The 18,879-nt window shown below is 45.7% G+C and overlaps 1 protein-coding gene across 4 annotated transcripts in view; it reads left to right on the top strand.

Annotated features, from left to right (window-relative positions):
* Positions 1-18,879, top strand: part of MOV10L1 (Mov10 like RISC complex RNA helicase 1) — a 546,310-nt gene that overhangs the window by 249,750 nt on the left and 277,681 nt on the right. For all 4 annotated transcript variants that reach the window (XM_029617025.1, XM_029617022.1, XM_029617023.1 and 1 more), the window contains exon 13: positions 17,287-17,345. In XM_029617025.1, the coding sequence (XP_029472885.1) occupies positions 17,287-17,345 (59 nt within the window). The remainder of the gene's footprint in view (positions 1-17,286; positions 17,346-18,879) is intronic.

The following is an 18,879-nucleotide window of genomic DNA, read 5'->3' on the forward strand; positions in this document are numbered from 1 at the left end:
GTCAGCATGTGCTGGGCATCAGGCTGCTGTGGCAGAGCCTTGGAACTCTTCTCCCACGCTGTTTCCTACAGATCAGGACTCTGCTGTAGAAGAAGGGAAGAAGTGCAGAAGGATGCAGACCCGGAAGCTTTTTCCTTCTTCTCCATAAGGCCTATTTGACCAGGAAGGAAGCAGGGACCAAGAGGCCTTTGCCCAGAAACTCCCAGATAGCTAAGAAGTCTTTTGCCACACTGCAGGTCTCCCCCCCCCCCTCCCCATTACTTCCAGGGGTCCTCCCACATTGCAGGTCTTCTTCCTCCTCCTATTCCTTTGGGGGAAGAACTCCACATCTGTATGCCAAGCTGTGTCAGTGTTTTTCTCTTAGGATGCCCCTCCTCTTCCTTCCAAGGGTGGGGGGTCTTTATGACCTCTGCACTCTGCTTTGGCTGAACCATGACTCCTGCTTATGCTTTAGTCATATTGTCATTCTGTCTGGTTTCTTCATTTAAACAGGCCCCTACAAACAGGCACATCTGATAAGTTATTATTCAGTGTATCAGGATATGGCCTCTTCATTTTCCACAGAGACAAGGTTTTAAAGTTCAGCTGGGCAAAGTTCCTTCTTTCTTGCTGTGACAATACCTTTTGGAGCCTGTCAGAATTTGGCCTGTACATGGCTATTATAATTAATAATTGGAGAATCAGTAGTAAAACACGAGAGATCTCCCTACAGAGCCCTTCAGTCTCTTTCTGCAGAGCCATGTGGTTGCAGTACTCTGCTTTGCTCTCTCCCTCTCAGCTACTGCTGTGATTTTTTTTCTAGAGCTGCATCTATTTTTTTTTCTATAAAACCTTTTTGTTTTCCCTTTTTCATATCCTTACCTTGTGGTATTTTTTTCCCCTTTTTTCTCCTATTCAGGTTTGCTGCATGGTAGGCCTTCTGCTATGCAGACTGATAGTCATCTTTCTTTTCTTAATAAATAATGCTGTATCTGCAGCTTATTTCTATGTCCTGTCCTTGATCTGCCTTTTGTGCTTTTGTCAGGTACTGGTGGGACTTGGCAGTCCGTGGGTGGACTGTGTAGGCCTCTAAGCCTGTGGGCTCGCCTAAGTTCTGACCCAGGCAGGAGTTCCACGTGATGTTGTCCAATCAATGGACCTCAACGGAGCACCAGGCAATGAAGAAATCAAGCACTTGATCGTTCCTATGGGGAAGAGAGCTCATCCTCCCCACACTCATAGGACAGGGCTGGGGTGTGTCTAGCACAACATGTACAAGAGTGATTCAGGGAGTGAACTCTGTTGGAACCAGGAACAATGTAATTGACAGATGCCTGGAGTTGATTCAAGATGGGCAAGTGCCAAGGGTGTAGCTTCCAGGGATACCTTTTCTAGAAGTTTCTTTGGTTACAGAACTGGTCAAAGGATTGCGTTTCTAAGGTGTCACCTGGAAAAAGCTTCCCTTCAAAGGATGACTCCTATTTGAAGAAGACTTTGAGAAAGTGGCAAGATTTGGGGGGAATCTGAAGTGTCCAGAATACCAGAGGACAGGGTGAGGTCTCCATCTCAACATTCATAATAAATATTGACAAAATGTTAACTCACATTAACATAGAAATATATAACAATAAGACAACACCATGTCTACCCCAAACCTTTTGTATATATGATCTGGGTTGCCATGCCAAGCCTCAAGTCCAAGGAAATCAGGTCTCAGTATCTGAGAACAGGCTAAATGCAGAGGAAAAAAGGATGGTCTTTAGTCATTTCCTAAAGCATAGATAATCATCTTCCAGCTTTACAAATTCAGGAAGCTCATTCAAAGTGTGGATCTAACAACCTGAAACATCAGTTCTCGAGAGTCTCTTAAATTAATATTTATTTATTTAAAAAATTTCCTGGCCAGCAGTAGTAATGACAATCCAGAAGGTTTAAATCAGGGAGAAATGCTAATGGTCAGATATCTACATTTTTACCAATTTCCTATCCTTTTGTCCCACGAGAAGGTGGTAAGGTAAGGATCTTCAGATATGGATTCCTCGCCATCCTCCCAATATCTACAGTCCTAGAGATGGGTGGCCATCTATCTCAAGTCTGTCAGAGATGGACCCCGGTTACATCAGATCAGTGAGTTTTGGAGTTCATTTGAAACGTTATCCTCTGGAAATTCTCTTCACATTTTAGATGTCTTTTCGGTTTTTCCCTTATTCTGCTGGGCAGAAAGAATCTAAAGGGAGATCCTAGGAAGGCTTCGCATCTTGACTGCTGTGATTCAAAAGAACCAAGAAGGTTTAAGGTGACACTCTGTATATCTTGTTCTTAAAATGGGTCAACAGGCTCATGATGTCTTTGTAGAATAGAAACTATATATTCGGAGGTTATGGCAGTAAGACTGAGGCTGACAGAGGCTTATCATATTCCAGTAAGGATGGTTCATGAGCTCTTCCTTCATTTTGTTATTCTGAATCAGCATTTTCAGTTTTTAGGCCCTGCTCTTTGGATTAATTGTGGCTGCCAGGAACTTTTGTTCCCTATCTAAGCAATTGGTTGATAATGGGAGAGTAGTTTCAGGAAGGTGTAGTGCCCATCCAAGGGTGTTTCCATTTTTACAGGAACTGGGATGGATAGTCTATTTTCCTGAAAGCAGCCTACAACCATCTCACTGTGTCTAGGAACAAGGTTCGATATGTGGGTACGCCATGTTTGATTGGCAAAGCAAACAATCCAGAAGCTGCATCTTCACATCCTGGTCTCATTATCTGCTAGGAATCCCAACAGTATGGTCTTATCTTTAGTCTCTAGATCGGGGGGGGGGAACAAACCTTTTTTTTTTTTTTTTTTTAACATAGGGCCACATTTGTGGCGCTCCCCCTGCATCAGTAGACAGGTTGGGGTGACACCCCACTCCCCTGTCAGAGCTCCAGGAAAGGGGGCCCCCAGTTGTGTTCCCCAGCTACATTATAAAAATTTTAAAAAGGCAGCAAATTTGTATCAGGATTTTTTTTTAATGTAGCCTAGATATTTATTAAACATATTTATGAATCGCTTTTCCAGATATGCAGAATCACTCTTTGAGATGACCAAGCAACTTTCTTAGGCTGGAGGTATAAACCACACAGACTCCAGCCTTTTCTTAACAGATTTGACATTTATACTTCTCAACTTACAATCAGTTAGCTGCCTGCCTTCTAGCAGCAACAATCATAGCTTTATTCAGGACAGAAATGTATTTAGGATCTGCCTTCTCCTAGAGACATGGGGGCCTCCTGATCCCAGCTGGGCTCTGCCTCTTAACCTCCCCAGCTGGAGGTCTGCAAAAGTTGGGGACGGTAATTCTGGTTTCCTGCGAGGAGCTAAGCATGGGAAGGTATTCCATTTACTTCGTGGTTCCTAAGGAAGGCACTTTCCGATCGATTCTTGATTTGAAGAAGGTAAATGAAGTGCTCAAGGTACCGCATTTTCATATGGAGACCCTAAGCTCTGTGTTAGCGGTGGTTCATAAGGGAGAGTTTCTGGCATCTCTAGTTGTTGTGAACGGCCTCGAAAGGCCTTGCATTCTGTTACATAGTGGGTGATTTAGTGTGCCCTTGGGCCTCAGCCCGACCCCAGATGGATCCAGGACCGAACTGAGGGTTGGCGTCATGTCCCAGGATGGGAGAGACACGGTCTTACCCTCTGCCGGGCCTGCAAGCTCCCAGCGCCAACAACATGATGATGTTGGTAGGTGAACGGTCCTCCGACCGTTCCGAGCCCTTTCGGACCTGTCGCTTGGATCGGCATGGAGCAGCAGGCCAGCCTAAGGATGAGGGCAGACGGAGGCCTTGACACAAAGACATGACACCAAGGTTGATACGACGGCATCACAGACAAGGGTTGAAGCGAAGACATGACACCAAGGCTGATGCAACGGCATCAGAGACAAAACGAAGAACTTGACAAAGTCCAGACGAGACTAGAAGCTGGGTAGGAAGACATCGGCACTGTCTCTCGGGGTGCCCTACTCAGCCCACCTTCATGGGCGGACCCAAAGGGCTGGTCGCGGACCACCCTGTCCCACTGCGCGCCCTACACAGCCTGAGGAGGCTGGTCACAGACCACGCGGAGAGCGGAACAAGCGCAGGAGAGGATCCAGTCAAGGTGGGACTCTGACGAAGCCGATGTCATCTGAAGCACCACAAAGGCTGGCAGGACAAGACTGCTCAGGAGCACAGGACACCAGTCCACCGCCGGCATCTCCCATGACGGTGACCAGTCACCCGGAGATCCATGGCCGGCAGAACAGAAGGCTACGGAGCAAGAATGAACACCAAGGAGGCTGGAACACCAGGAGATGAGACACCAGGACACCTGGACGGGGACCTCAGGCAACGAAGACTTTGCATGACACAGACGTGACGAGACGAGGAGCTCCACGAAGAAGAGGAAGACCTGTTGGAGCGCTGGCAGGCAGGAGCCTCCAGGGCTGAAGAACTCCGATGCAAGGCCACGAGGAAAAGCAGGAACAGCCCTTTTATAGGGCCAGCACAGGAAACAGTCACTAGGTGGGGCCCAGGGCATATCTGGCCGAGGGCCCTTTAGACGTAGAAGAGAGGCGCGGCTGCGCATCTAGAGGAAGCAGGGCTGGCTGTGCAGGACCGTGGACAGTGGTCCTGCACCGACGTTCACAACGCAGGAGCAGGGCTGGGCCTGGAGACAGGCCCTGATGACGGCAGCGGCTCCAGCCGCCAATCCAGGCCGGGGCTTGCAGCCTCCTGCGCCGAGGATCCTGAGGACGGCGGCAGCAGCTCCGTGCCGCGTGATGGAAAGCAGAAGTCCGTGGCTCCAGCCGCGGTGAAGAGCAGGGCTGGATGGGCAGCCTCCGGGCCTCAAAGGTAACTGAGTTCGTGGCTCTAGCCACTTCGGGTACAGAAGGCAGCAACATGGTAAGGAGCCTGCTTGCGGGGATTAGCTCCGCGGGCAGGGTTCATAACACTAGATCCTAACAAGCATATCTGCACATTTTCATTCATCCAGACTCTCAGCGGTTTCTGCGGTTTATGATTCTGGGTCAGCATTTTCAGTTTCAGTCCCTTCCTTTTGGGTTGGCCATGGCACCAGGCACCTTCACCAAGGTGATGGTGGTGATGGCAGCAGCTTTGCATCAGGAAGGTTTTCTGAGCATCCTTATCTGGACAACTGGCTTATCAGGGAGAAGTTGGAGGCTCTTTGTCGCCAATCGATTCAGAAAGTTATCAGAGTTCTCGAGTCGCTTAGTTGAGTAGTGAATTTGGCAGTGTCACCTGTAGCTGTCGCAGTCCTTAGAATATCTGGGAGCTTGGTTCGACACTCTAGAAGGCACAATGTATCTCATAAAGGAGCATGTTTAGAAACTGTAGGGGCAGATTCAGTGCTTGTTAGGGTTGCCAGTGCCCAAGGTCTGGGATCATTTGCAAGCTCTGGGCTCTATGGCTTCAACCCTGGAATTGGTGCTATGGGCGTTCACTCATATGAGACCCTTACAGAGAACTCTCTTGGCACAGTGGAACCCAGTTTTGGAGGAGTTTCATCTTCCTTTGCTGTTTGAGGGTGTTGCACGGGAGAGTCTATCCTGGTGGCTTCTAAAATCTAATCTGGTTCGGGGGTAGAGCTCGAAGTTCTGGATTGGGTGGTGCTTACTACCGATGCCAGACTCTCTGGTTGAGGAGCAGTTTGTCAGTAGCAGTCTGCTCAGTGTTGCTGGTCCGTGAAAGAATCTGCTTAGTCTACCAATCAGTTACAGTCCAGAGCAGTCTGCTTAGCCTTGCAGACTTTTCTGCTGTTGGTGAGAGGTCGATCGGACACTATGATGACAGTAGCTTATATCAGTTGGCAGGATGGAACCAAGAGTCGAACAGTGGCCCAGGAGGCTCAAGAGTTGATTCTTTGGGCGGAAAGACACCTGGAGCAGATAGCGGTGTCGCACATCACCGGGGTCGAAAACATTCAAGCGGATTACTTGAGTCGCAGAGTGTTAGATTCAGGCGAGTGGGAGTTGTCTGAGATAGCGATGCAGGTTATGCGCAAGAGGTGGGGCTTCCCTCACTTGGATCTAATGGCGACTCATCAGAATGCCAAGGCGTTTTGATTTTTCAGTCTGAGAAGGGAGCATGGGGCCAAGGGTGTTAATGTTCTAGTAGTGCCTTTGCCTCGGTGGTTCTACTTTGTCTTTCCTCCTTGGTCGCTTGTGGGCAAGGTTTGGCATCAGATAGAAAGAAAGGCATCAAGGTGAAGTGGTGTTGTTGGCCGTAGTTCGCGGATCTAGTCAGCTTGGCTGTGGACAGCCCAATTCGCTTCAGTCACCTACCTGGTAGTCTTTGTCAGGGACCCATATTTTCAGACCAGGCTGCTCACTTTTGTCTAGCAGTATGGCTTTTGAGAGGCGGCGATTGAGACATAAGGGTTATCCCGAGATGGTTATTGCTCCGTTGTTGCAGGCTAGGAAGAAGTCTACTAATCTTTTGTACGTAAGGGTATGGAAGGTTTTTGAGTCCTGGTGCTGCTCTAACGGGGTCTGGCTTATCAAATTTTTGGTGCCTGACATTTTGTCTTTTCTGCAGGAAGGTTTGGTCAAGAGTTTGTCTCTAAGCTCGCTTAAGGTCCAGATGGCGGCTCTGGGTTGTCTTTGAGGCAAAATAGAGGATTCTACTATACTGGCTCATCTGGATGTTGCTCGGTTCCTTCGGGGGATGAAGAATTTGTCCATTCTGGAATCTTAATCTTGTCCTCAGAAGTTTGTGAGGCTTCTTTTGAACTGCTCAGAAAAGGGCTACTCTTAAAGTTGTTTTTCTGGTGGCCATATGTTCGACTTGGAGAATATCCAGGTTGCAGACTTTATCCTGCCATGAACCATTCCTTCAGATTTTGGACGTGGGGGACGGGAGGGGATAGTTGAGGACAGTTTCTTCCTTTTTATTTAAAGTGGTATTGGCATTTCACGTGAATTAGACAGTAGAGCTTCCAGCTTTTCCTGAGATGGATGCCTCTGCTCCTCATGCGAGGGAGCTCATAGAAACATAGAAACATAGAAATGACGGCAGAAGAAGACCAAACGGCCCATCCAGTCTGCCCAGCAAGCTTCACACATTTTTCTCATACTTATCTGTTTCTCTTAGCTCTTTGGTTCTATTTCCCTTCCACCCCCACCATTAATGTAGAGAGCAGTGATGGAGCTGCATCCAAGTGAAATATCAAGCTTGATTAGTTAGGGGTAGTAGGGGAAGTAACCACCGCAATAAGCAAGCTACACCCATGCTTATTTGTTTTACCCAGACTATGTTATTCAGCCCTTATTGGTTGTTTTTCTTCTCTCCTGCCGTTGAAGCAGAGAGCTATGCTGGATATGCGTGAAGTATCAGTTTTTCTTCTCCCCTGCCGTTAAAGCAGAGAGCTATGCTGGATATGCGTGAAGTATCAGTTTTTCTTCTCCCCTGCCGTTGAAGCAGGGAGCTATGCTGGATATGCGTGAAGTATCAGTTTTTCTTCTCCCCTGCCGTTGAAGCAGGGAGCTATGCTGGATATGCGTGAAGTATCAGTTTGTTGTTAGATGTGAGGATAGAGTTGAGATATCTCAAGGTAACTAATGACTTCAGAAGGTCTGATCATCTTTGTTCTGTGGAGTAGTCCGAACAGAGCTTTGAAGGCATCTAAGACTACTGTTGCACGATGCCTTAAGGAGGCTATTTGATCCACTTACATTACTAAGGGTCGTCCAGTTTCTGAGGGTTTGTGTGCTCATTCTATGCATTCTCAGGTGGCCTCGTGAGCGGAGGCTCAGCTAGTTTCTCCACAGGAGATTTGCAGAGCAGTGTTGTGAAAGTTGCTACATACTTTTGCAATTATATCATAAAACACAGCAAGAAGAGAAATACATTTACTGTACTTTTTACATTTATTTAATTTAACATATATTAGCAACCTGACTAACATTTAAAATCTCTCTAACTCACACTCATACTTCCCCATACACACATCACATTAAAATCAAAACTGTATGACGTCAACCCCTCGTTCCTTTCAAACGAGGGGTTGACGTCATTTCCGAATTATGAATTTAACACCGGAATCTATGATATAAGGTAACATAAGGGTATAGTGAATGCACTCTTCCCGAATGTATACTTTTGTTTGCTGAAAAATGGATGATATGGACATTATTATGGATTGAGAATTGATTATGGAATTGGTGGTGAAAAACAATCGAATTATGGACACATTTTGACTGGGTCAATGTGATTAAACGGAGCAGTTTATTGTGTGGTTTCTGAGTATGCCGCCCGGCATTTTGGGGAGTGCTTTATGAAATTGAAGGATCATTTTGATCGGTGATGAAATTATATAGTTCAGAAGTGCTAGTGGATTGAATTGGCGTGCAATTAGAAACGTTCTCTCTTCATTTGAGACAAAGTCCATCCCTGAGGAAGCCCTTCAAAAAAAATGGGGGCGAAACAAAGATCTTTGTAGGATCTATGGACTGTCATTTGGATCTAAGGATTTTCATCATTTGATTCATCATCACTCAATATGCGTTGATAATTAATGTGAATTAATTTATTAACACAAATGTATTTAAATGTTAGTGATTGACATCATAAAATATGTGGTGAAAATTATAGAAACATACAGTTTTGATTTTAATGTGATGTGTGTATGGGGAAGTATGTGTGAGTTAGAGAGATTTTAAATGTTAGTCAGGTTGCTAATATATGTTAAATGTAAAAAGTACAGTAAATGTATTTCTCTTCTTGTTGTGTTTTATGATATAATTGGTTAAAGAAGAGTTGTTAGGTGTACCCGTGTGTTGTTATAACATACTTTTGCAAGGCACTATTGTCTGGATGTGGGGAGATATGGGGTTCCCATCTTTTGGCTAAAGTGTTCTGCTCGCGGGACTCTCCAGGTCCCACCCTGAGTAGGGACCTTTGGTACATCCCAGGAGTCTGGACTGATCTGGATACGTGCAGGGAAAGGGAAATTAGTTTTTACCTACTAATTTTTGTTCCTGTAGTACCACAGATCAGTCCAGCACCTGCCCGATCTGTAGAGAGGGAGATTCATCCGCTCATTCTGCTTTTATGGTATGGAATGCAGACTTAGTTTTGAAAATTTTTGGCTACTTGTTTTTATTGCTTGGGTACAGATTAATACTGAGGAACTGCAGATGGCACACGTGGTTAAGAAGCAAAACTTTCACTAAAACTTTCTCTGTCTCCATCTGCTGGCAGGGAGGCAAAACCCAGGAGTCTGGACTGATCTGTGGTACTAAAGAAACAAAAATTAGCAGTAAGATGAAGCAGAGAATGCCCCCACAAACGAAAGAAGCCTTTTCTCAGCTATCCAACGCCTTAATGGGTTTCTTTGAGGTCATCGACTCCACTTTCCATCTCTCGCCGTCTTCAAAGGAGAGCAATCCTTCCTCCCCCCGAGGAGAACCAGAACCGAGCACTTCTTTCGCAGACACCCCCAAAGGTTTCTCCCCGCGACCGCCTCTCCCAGCTCCGCCCATAGCACCGAGGAGGGTGCGATCACCTCCGGCAAGGGACCCAGAGTCACTGCCGTAGTCTCCAGCATCCACAGCGTCATCCACGGGGTACCCCTCAGATCCCCCAGAGGACGCGCCGGAGCCGTACTCGCCGCCAGAAGATCTCTCATACCCGAAATTTCTGGACAAGATGGGAACCCTTCTCAATTTAGAGGTACAGAAAGTACCGGATCCACGGGCAGAAACCATGGGAATTTTAAAGATTTTTTTTATGTTCTGGCGGAACCTACAGTGCTTCCGTCGCACAAGGTGCTGGACGCCGTCTTAGAGAAAATGTGGGAATCCCCTTACACGACAACACCAGTTTCCCGGAAATTGGATTTGAAGTTCCGCATGCAGAAATCCCAGTTCTATTCCTCGCCACAACTTCCACACTCGTCATTAGTCATCGACTCTGCGATGCAACGGGCCAAGAGATCAAAATTACATGGCTTGGCACCACCTGGAAAGGATCAACGCCTCTTAGACTATTTTGGTAAGAAGGCGTACCAGTCCTCCATGCTCTTGGCTCGAATTAGCCAGCACCAATTTTATCTGGTGCAGTACCTCTACGAAAGTTTGCAGACCTTAAAAGGGGCGCTACCTGACTTCGAAGGGGCACCAGAGGCAGTACACCTGCCAATTCAAAATCTGGAGGAGGGGATTCGACACCTCCTCCGGACGGTGTATGAGGGGTTCGAATCATCCGCCCACGCATCAGCGATCGTCGCTCGCAGAATGGCCTGGCTGCAGTCCAGCGCCATTCGGGAAGAACTGCATGAACGGCTGGCAAATATCCCTTGTAAGGGGGACAATCTTTTCGGGGACAAGTTTCAGGAGACGGTGGCCAACCTTAAGGACCAAGCGGTAGCGGTCCAATGATTGACCCACAACCCAGCGTTTCCTCCATGACTGTTCTACACACCTGCCCGTAAGCAACCATATACTCGCAGACCGTTTCGTCCTTACCAACAGAGCCGGCCAGCTCCCTACAACCCCCCACAGAGGTCAACAGTGCAAACTCCTCTACCTAGGCGGGGGAGGCCGAGACCACAGAGACAAGCGCTGCAGCAACCGCAGGTAGCAGCAAAGTCGACGCCCTCTTTTTAGGACCACTGCCATCATCACTGCCACCACACCCGCCGGGCCGAATCTCGTCATACCTGCCGTACTGGGAAGCCATCACGACGGATCAGTGGGTTCTAGAGATCGTACGGCAGGGATACCAACTACACTTCAAGATCAGACCCACTCTCCCTCACTTGTTGCCACCTCAAGCCCGGGGCAGGCAGCCACAGTTGCAACAGGAAATCATATCCCTCCTCCACCAGAGAGCGATCGGGCGAATTCCAACACAGACTCGTGACCAGGAATTCTACTCACCTTATTTCCTAATTTCCAAGAAATCAGGGGGTGGTGAGACCTATATTGGACCTCAGAGAATTGAACAAACACTTGGTCAAGGAGAAATTCAAGATGGTATCCCTGAAAAAAATCCTTCCCCCTCTACAAGCCAGGGATTGGATGTGCTCTATAGACTTGAAAGATGCCTATACGCATATTCCAATGCACCCGTCGTCATGGCAATACCTGTCGTTCCAATTTCAGAATCGACATTACCAGTATCAGGTTCTCCCCTTTGGACTCTTGGCAGCCCCCAGAGTCTTCACCAAGTGTATGGCAGTGGTGGTGGCCCACCTTAGTCTACGAGGCATAACGATTTTTCCCTATTTTGACGACTGGCTGATCGTGGCCTCCGAACCCCAGACTCTTCGCAACAATCTGCATCTGACAGTGCAGTGCCTGCATGGTTTGGAGATCCTCATCAATTATCAGAAATCCACTCTCGTTCTGACACAGTCGATTCAGTTCATTGGAGCGGCTCGTGACACCATCAGAGCCAGGGCGTTCCTACCCAGAGAACGGAGGCTAGAGATGTGCCGACTCTTCTGACCCACAAGCCTAGTCAGGACACCATCTGCGAGACAGATTTTAACTGTTCTGGGGCACATGGCGGCAGCCATTTACACAGTTCCCAACATGTGACTCCACATGCGCCGCTTGCAATGGGGACTCAAAAGACAATGGAAGCAACACATACAGCCACTATCGACTCGAGTGAAATTCACACAGGCTATGTTGCGCGATATCCAGTGGTGGCTCCGTGGGACGCATTTACGAACGGGAGCGTTATTCTCCACTACGCAACACAACACAGTCCTTACCACGTATGCTTCCAGGAAGGGATGGGGGGGCCACATCTAGACCACCTACAGACACAAGGCAGGTGGTCGCCACAAGAACAAAATTTACAAATCAACCTGTTGGAACTCAGAGCGATAAAAAAAACGCCCTTCAGACATTCCTTCCGCACTTAAGAGGCCGCAGGGTGATGGTCTACACCGACAACCAGGTCGCGATGTACTACATCAACAAACAAGGAGGGTCAGGTTCCTGGTCCCTGTGCAAGGAAACACTGCAAATCCTGGAACATGCGGCACGGCACTCCATAAGTCTACAGGCCACGTACCTGCCGGGAGCGATAAACACCCAAGCCGATCGCCTCAGCCGAATTTTTCACCCGCACGAATGGTCCCTTCACCAACAAATAGCAGATGTTTTGTTTCAGCAGTGGGGAGTTCCGACCATAGACCTCTTTGCCACGGAATTCAACGCGAAACTCCCGCGTTTGTCGGTGTGGGCCAGCGACACTTGGATAGCGCAGGATGCATTCCTCCTACCATGGACGGAACCCCTCATGTATGCCTTTCCTCCAGTTCCTCTCATAACATGTACCATACAAAAGTGCATACAAGATGCAGCACAATTAATCTTGATCGCACACGAGTGGCCACGTCAACCATGGTACACTCATCTACTTCATCTATCAATAGCGGATCCCATACTTCTACCAAACAGGGAAGACCTTCTCACGCAAAACGAAGGAGCCCTGGTACATCCCATGCACACCTCCTTACACCTAACGGCGTGGAAATTGAACGGCGCTTATGGGAGGAACAAGGTATATCACACTCAGCGCAAAACATACTTATAGAGTCAAGGAAACCCTCTACATGTAGAAACTACAGTTTCAAATGGAAGCGTTATACGACTTGGTGTTCCTCAGAGGGGATACCTCCCTTGGATTGCTCGCCGTAAAAGTTGTTAGATTACCTGCACACCTTGTATCAGACGGGTCTTGCCACCTCGTCGATCAGAGTTCATCTTAGTGCTGTAACCACTTACCATAGACCGTATAACGGACATCCCATCTCGGCCCATCTGTTCATCTCACGATTTCTGAAAGGCCTCCTGCACCTCTGGCCTCCTATTGCAAAGCCTCCGATTCCGTGGAATGTCAACTTGGTGCTGGAGCAATTAATGCTGGCACTATTTGAACCAATGGAAGAAGCCCATATCAAGTACCTAACATGGAAGGTGGTGTTTCTAATCACATTGACGTCAGCCCGCAGAGTCAGTGAACTACAGGTGTTAGTACACTACTCTCCATATCTCCAGTTCTTTCATAACAAAGTAGTACTGCGAACTCATCCATCCTTCCTACTGAAAGTAGTCATGCACTTCCATTTGAATCAATCTATTGAGTTACCAACGTTCTTTCCAAAACCACATCAGAATAATAGGGAGCATTTGTTGCACACGTTGGACTGTAAAAGGGCGTTAGCATATTACAAACAGCGCACACAGTCCAAGACCCGGGCATCACAATTGTTCGTCTCCTTCAATCCGAACGCGCCGGGGCTCCCAGTAGCCAAACTGACTATATCCAGCTGCATTGCCCAATGCATTCAGTTTTATCATCAGAAGAAGAACCTCTGCTTACCTTCTCACCCGAAGGCGCACCAGGTACGAGCAATGTCTGCCTTATTGGCTTATCTTGCTCAAGTTCCACCAATAGACATTTGCAAAGCTGCAACATGGTCTTCATTACACACATTCACATCTCACTACTGCCTGGATCAGCAGGCGTCTCAGGACACCAACCTCGGGAAGGGGTTTTTACAGACAATATCTTCCTGATCTGCACCTGACTATCCACGCTTTGAATCGCGCAAAAAAAAACCAAAAAACAGAGAAAGACTAAGACTGTCCTCGCATAAAGTGCTATAGTTGTGTGATGGGGAGCTTAGGACTCCCATGACAGCATGGCTAATTCAGCCCTGCTATCAACGGGGAAAAAGCAGGTTTGCTTACCGTAAACGGTGTTTCCGTAGATAGCAGGATGAATTAGCCATGCTGACCCACCCACCTCCCTGGTTAGTCGGCAAGTTTTCACCAACTGCTATATCACAGACTGAGGAGAGACTGTTTTTCTGCGCGGGAAGGCACGCACAGCCGCACAGAGCAAAGCTCTGTATCTACTACAAAGCTCCGCCTCCTGGGCCCTGATGGACAGTTCCCATGACAGCATGACTAATTCATCCTGCTATCTACGGAAACACCGTTTACGGTAAGCAAACTTGCTTTTTTCTGTTTAATAGAAATTCTTTATCCTGGAGCACAGATGTGCCGAGATTTCTATCATAATGATACAAGGGAACGGCTAGAGCTTGGTACTTTTTTTTTACCTTTTTGGAATGTTCCCATTTTCAAATTGAGTTAACAATCTGATATTTGTGATTCAGAAATTAACCTGGGTGAAAAAAGTGCTTGATGCGATCTAAAATATGTGAAGCAGAATGAAATATGTGAAACAGAATGAAAATACAAACAAAAAACAAACTTTGAAATGTTTGTATGCTAATGCCAGAAGTCTAAGAAGTAAGATGGCAGAATTAGAATGTATAGCAGTAAATGATGACATAGACTTAATTGGCATCTCAGAAACATGGTGGAAAGAGGATAACCAATGGGACAGTGCTATACCAGGGTACAAATTATATCGCAATGACAGAGAGGAGCACTCGGGAGGAGGTGTGGCACTTTATGTCCGGGATGGCATAGAGTCCAACAGGATAAACATCCTGCATGAGACTAAATACAAAATTGAATCTTTATGGGTAGAAATCCCTTGTGTGTCGGGGAAGACTATAGTGATAGGGGTATACTACCGTCCACCTGGTCAAGATGGTGAGATGGACAGTGAAATGCTAAGAGAAATTAGGGAAGCTAACCAAATTGGTAGTACAGTAATAATGGGAGACTTCAATTACCCCAATATAGACTGGGTAAATGTATCATCGGGTCACGCTAGAGAGATAACGTTCCTGGATGGAATAAATGATAGCTTTATGGAGCAATTGGTTCAGGAACTGACGAGAGAGGGAGCAATTTTAGATCTAATTCTCAGTGGAGCACAGGACTTGGTGAGAGAGGTAACGGTGGTGGGGCCGCTTGGCAATAGTGATCATAATATGATCAAATTTGATTTAATGACTGGAAAAGGAACAGTGTGCAAATCCAAGGCTCTCGTGCTAAACTTTCAAAAGGGAAACTTTGATAAAATGAGAAAAATTGTTAGAAAAAACTGAAAGGAGCAGCTACAAAAGTAAAAAATGTCCAAGAGGCGTGGCCATTGTTAAAAACATACCATTCTAGAAGCACAGTCCAGATGTATTCCACACATTAAGAAAGGTGGAAAGAAGGCAAAACAATTACCAGCATGGTTAAAAGGGGAGGTGAAAGAAGCTATTTTAGCCAAAAGATCTTCATTCAAAAATTGGAAGAAGGATCCAACAGAAGAAAATAGGGTAAAGCATAAACATTGGCAAGTTAAATGTAAGACATTGATAAGACAGGCTAAGAGAGAATTTGAAAAGAAGTTGGCTGTAGAGGCAAAAACTCACAGTAAAAACTTTTTAAAATATATCCGAAGCAGAAAGCCTGTGAGGGAGTCAGTTGGACCGTTAGATGATCGAGGGGTTAAAGGGGCACTTAGAGAAGATAAGGCCATCGCGGAAAGATTAAATGATTTCTTTGCTTCGGTGTTTACTGAAGAGGATGTTGGGGAGGTACCCGTAATGGAGAAGGTTTTCATGGGTAATGATTCAGATGGACTGAATCAAATCACAGTGAACCTAGAAGATGTGGTAGGCCTGATTGACAAACTGAAGAGTAGTAAATCACCTGGACCGGATGGTATACACCCCAGAGTTCTGAAGGAACTAAAAAATGAAATTTCAGACCTATTAGTAAAAATTTGTAACTTATCATTAAAATCATCCATTGTACCTGAAGACTGGAGGATAGCAAATGTAACCCCAATATTTAAAAAGGGCTCCAGGGGCGATCCGGGAAACTACAGACCGGTTAGCCTGACTTCAGTGCCAGGAAAAATAGTGGAAAGTGTTCTAAACATCAAAATCACAGAACATATAGAAAGACATGGTTTAATGGAACAAAGTCAGCATGGCTTTACCCAGGGCAAGTCTTGCTTCACAAATCTGCTTCACTTTTTTGAAGGAGTTAATAAACATGTGGATAAAGGTGAACCGGTAGATATAGTATACTTGGATTTTCAGAAGGCGTTTGACAAAGTTCCTCATGAGAGGCTTCTAGGAAAAGTAAAAGTCATGGGATAGGTGGCGATGTCCTTTCGTGGATTGCAAACTGGCTAAAAGACAGGAAACAGACAGTAGGATTAAATGGGCAATTTTCTCAGTGGAAGGGAGTGGACAGTGGAGTGCCTCAGGGATCTGTATTGGGACCCTTACTTTTCAATAAATTTATAAATGATCTGGAAAGAAATACGACGAGTGAGATAATCAAATTTGCAGATGACACAAAATTGTTCAGAGTAGTTAAATCACAAGCAGATTGTGATAAATTGCAGGAAGACCTTGTGAGACTGGAAAATTGGGCATCCAAATGGCAGATGAAATTTAATGTGGATAAGTGCAAGGTGATGCATATAGGGAAAAATAACCCATGCTATAATTACACAATGTTGGGTTCCATATTAGGTGCTATAACCCAAGAAAGAGATCTAGGTGTCATAGTGGATAACACATTGAAATCGTCGGTACAGTGTGCTGCGGCAGTCAAAAAAGCAAACAGAATGTTGGGAATTATTAGAAAGGGAATGGTGAATAAAACGGAAAATGTCATAATGCCTCTGTATCGCTCCATGGTGAGACCGCACCTTGAATACTGTGTACAATTCTGGTCGCCGCATCTCAAAAAAGATATAATTGCGATGGAGAAGGTACAGAGAAGGGCTACCAAAATGATAAGGGGAATGGAACAACTCTCCTATGAGGAAAGACTAAAGAGGTTAGGACTTTTCAGCTTGGAGAAGAGACGACTGAGGGGGGATATGATAGAGGTGTTTAAAATCATGAGAGGTCTAGAACGGGTAGATGTGAATTGGTTATTTACTCTTTCGGATAATAGAAAGACTAGGGGGCACTCCATGAAGTTAGCATGGGGCACATTTAAAACTAATCGGAGAAAGTTCTTTCTTACTCAACGCACAATTAGACTCTGGAATTTGTTGCCGGAGGATGTGGTTAGTGCAGTTAATATAGCTGTGTTTAAAAAAGGATTGGATAAGTTCTTGGAGGAGAAGTCCATTACCTGCTATTAAGTTCACTTAGAGAATAGCCACTGCCATTAGCAATGGTTACATGGAATAGACTTAGTTTTTGGGTACTTGCCAGGTTCTTATGGCCTGGATTGGCCACTGTTGGAAACAGGATGCTGGGCTTGATGGACCCTTGGTCTGACCCAGTATGGCATTTTCTTATGTTCTTATGTTCTTAACCTGTTTGCATCAAATTGCTATTTTTGCTTTTTCTGTTGTCTTCCATCAGGACTACGTCCAGGAGATGCCAGTTTGCTGTGGAGCAAGGGATTCATCTTGGGCCAAGAGGTAACAATTTTTTTTCCCCCAAGACATTTTTAAAGAAAAATATAATAGTTTGCAGGGCGTTTCCTTATATCAAGCAATTATTTCCTCCTCTTGGGCTTCCATCTTACTTGCAAGGTGTCTCTACCAGCACTACAGTGCCAGGAGTATTGATTCAAAGCTGTCCAGGAAGAGGGAGGAAGGTGTGTTTCTCTGTTTTATTCTCTTAGCTCTGTTCCGTGTAGTGTGATTTGTAGCAACAGTCCTCTGACAGGCAAGGAACGTGGTTATTTCCAGAATCTGAAAAAAGTGTGTTGCTAAGCCAACCATTAAATTTTGCTGTTAAAGGATGACACTGAATGCTACCTGCTGCTGTCGGTGTGTACCACTTTCTAAAGTTGGAGGGCAGGGGATATAAAAAAAATAATTTATCTAGTCTATATAGTTGTCTAAATATACAATGGCTTGCAAATAGTATTTGACCCCTCCCCGCCCCCCCCCCCCCCCAAAAAAAGTCAGCATTTTTGTGTGAATTACAGATGACCCACAGTGTATTTGTAATCCACAGACAGTATGTTTGTTGCAAGACTGTATGCTCTTAACATACATTTTCAAAGTCACAATTCATTATTTCTGTGCATTTTTTGTTAAATAAAATGTAAAACTTGAAAAGTACTGCTTGCATAAGTATTCAACCCCTGTGCTGTGGAAACTCCCAGATTTACACAGATGAAAGATATTGCCGTAACAATTGGCTTACAATTGGCCTCTGCCTATGAATCATTAAAGGTCAGCTTTTCTAGTACCATTGGTCAGACCTATGACTCTGAAGGAAAGCTATGAAAATGAAGACCAAAGAACATTCTAAAGAAATTAAAGATAAATTTATAGACATGCACAAGATAGGAAAAGGCTACAAATTAATATCCAAATGCTTGGATATCCCAGTGATCACTGTTGGATCAATTCTGAGGAAATGGAAGCTGCATCATACCTTCTAGACACTGCTTAGACTAGTCTGTTCCTCGAAATTGTCAGAGCAAGGAGGAGACTTGTGAGGGAAACCACAGAGGCCAACAATCACTTTAAAGGAGCTACAGAGTTCCGTGGCTGAGACTGGAGTGGATGTGCACCAGTCAACCATATCAAGAGCTCTGCATACATCTGGCCTGCATGGGAGGGTGGCTAGAAAGAAGCCATTACTGAAGGAAAACCACATCCAAGCACATCCAGAAAGCTAAAATGTGGGATAAGGTTTTGTGCTGATATGAGACAAAAATTGAGCTTTTGGCCAAAATTAGAAATGCTTTATGTGGTGCAAACCTAATACTGCCATGTCTTAGCAAGTACCATCCCAAAAGTTAAGTATGGGGTGGCAGCATCATGTTTGGGGATGCTTTTTTCTCAGCAGGGACTGGCATCTTGTTAAAATTGAAGGATGGATGGATGCAGCAATATACAGGGAGATACTGCAAGACAACCTGCTTCAGTTTGCTAAAAAAGTAAAACTTGGGTGAAAGTTCATCTTTCAGCAGAACAGTGATCCCAAGCACAAGGG

The sequence above is a fragment of the Rhinatrema bivittatum genome, chromosome 9 (genome assembly GCF_901001135.1).
Source record: "Rhinatrema bivittatum chromosome 9, aRhiBiv1.1, whole genome shotgun sequence".
Taxonomy (NCBI): Eukaryota; Metazoa; Chordata; class Amphibia; order Gymnophiona; family Rhinatrematidae; genus Rhinatrema; species Rhinatrema bivittatum.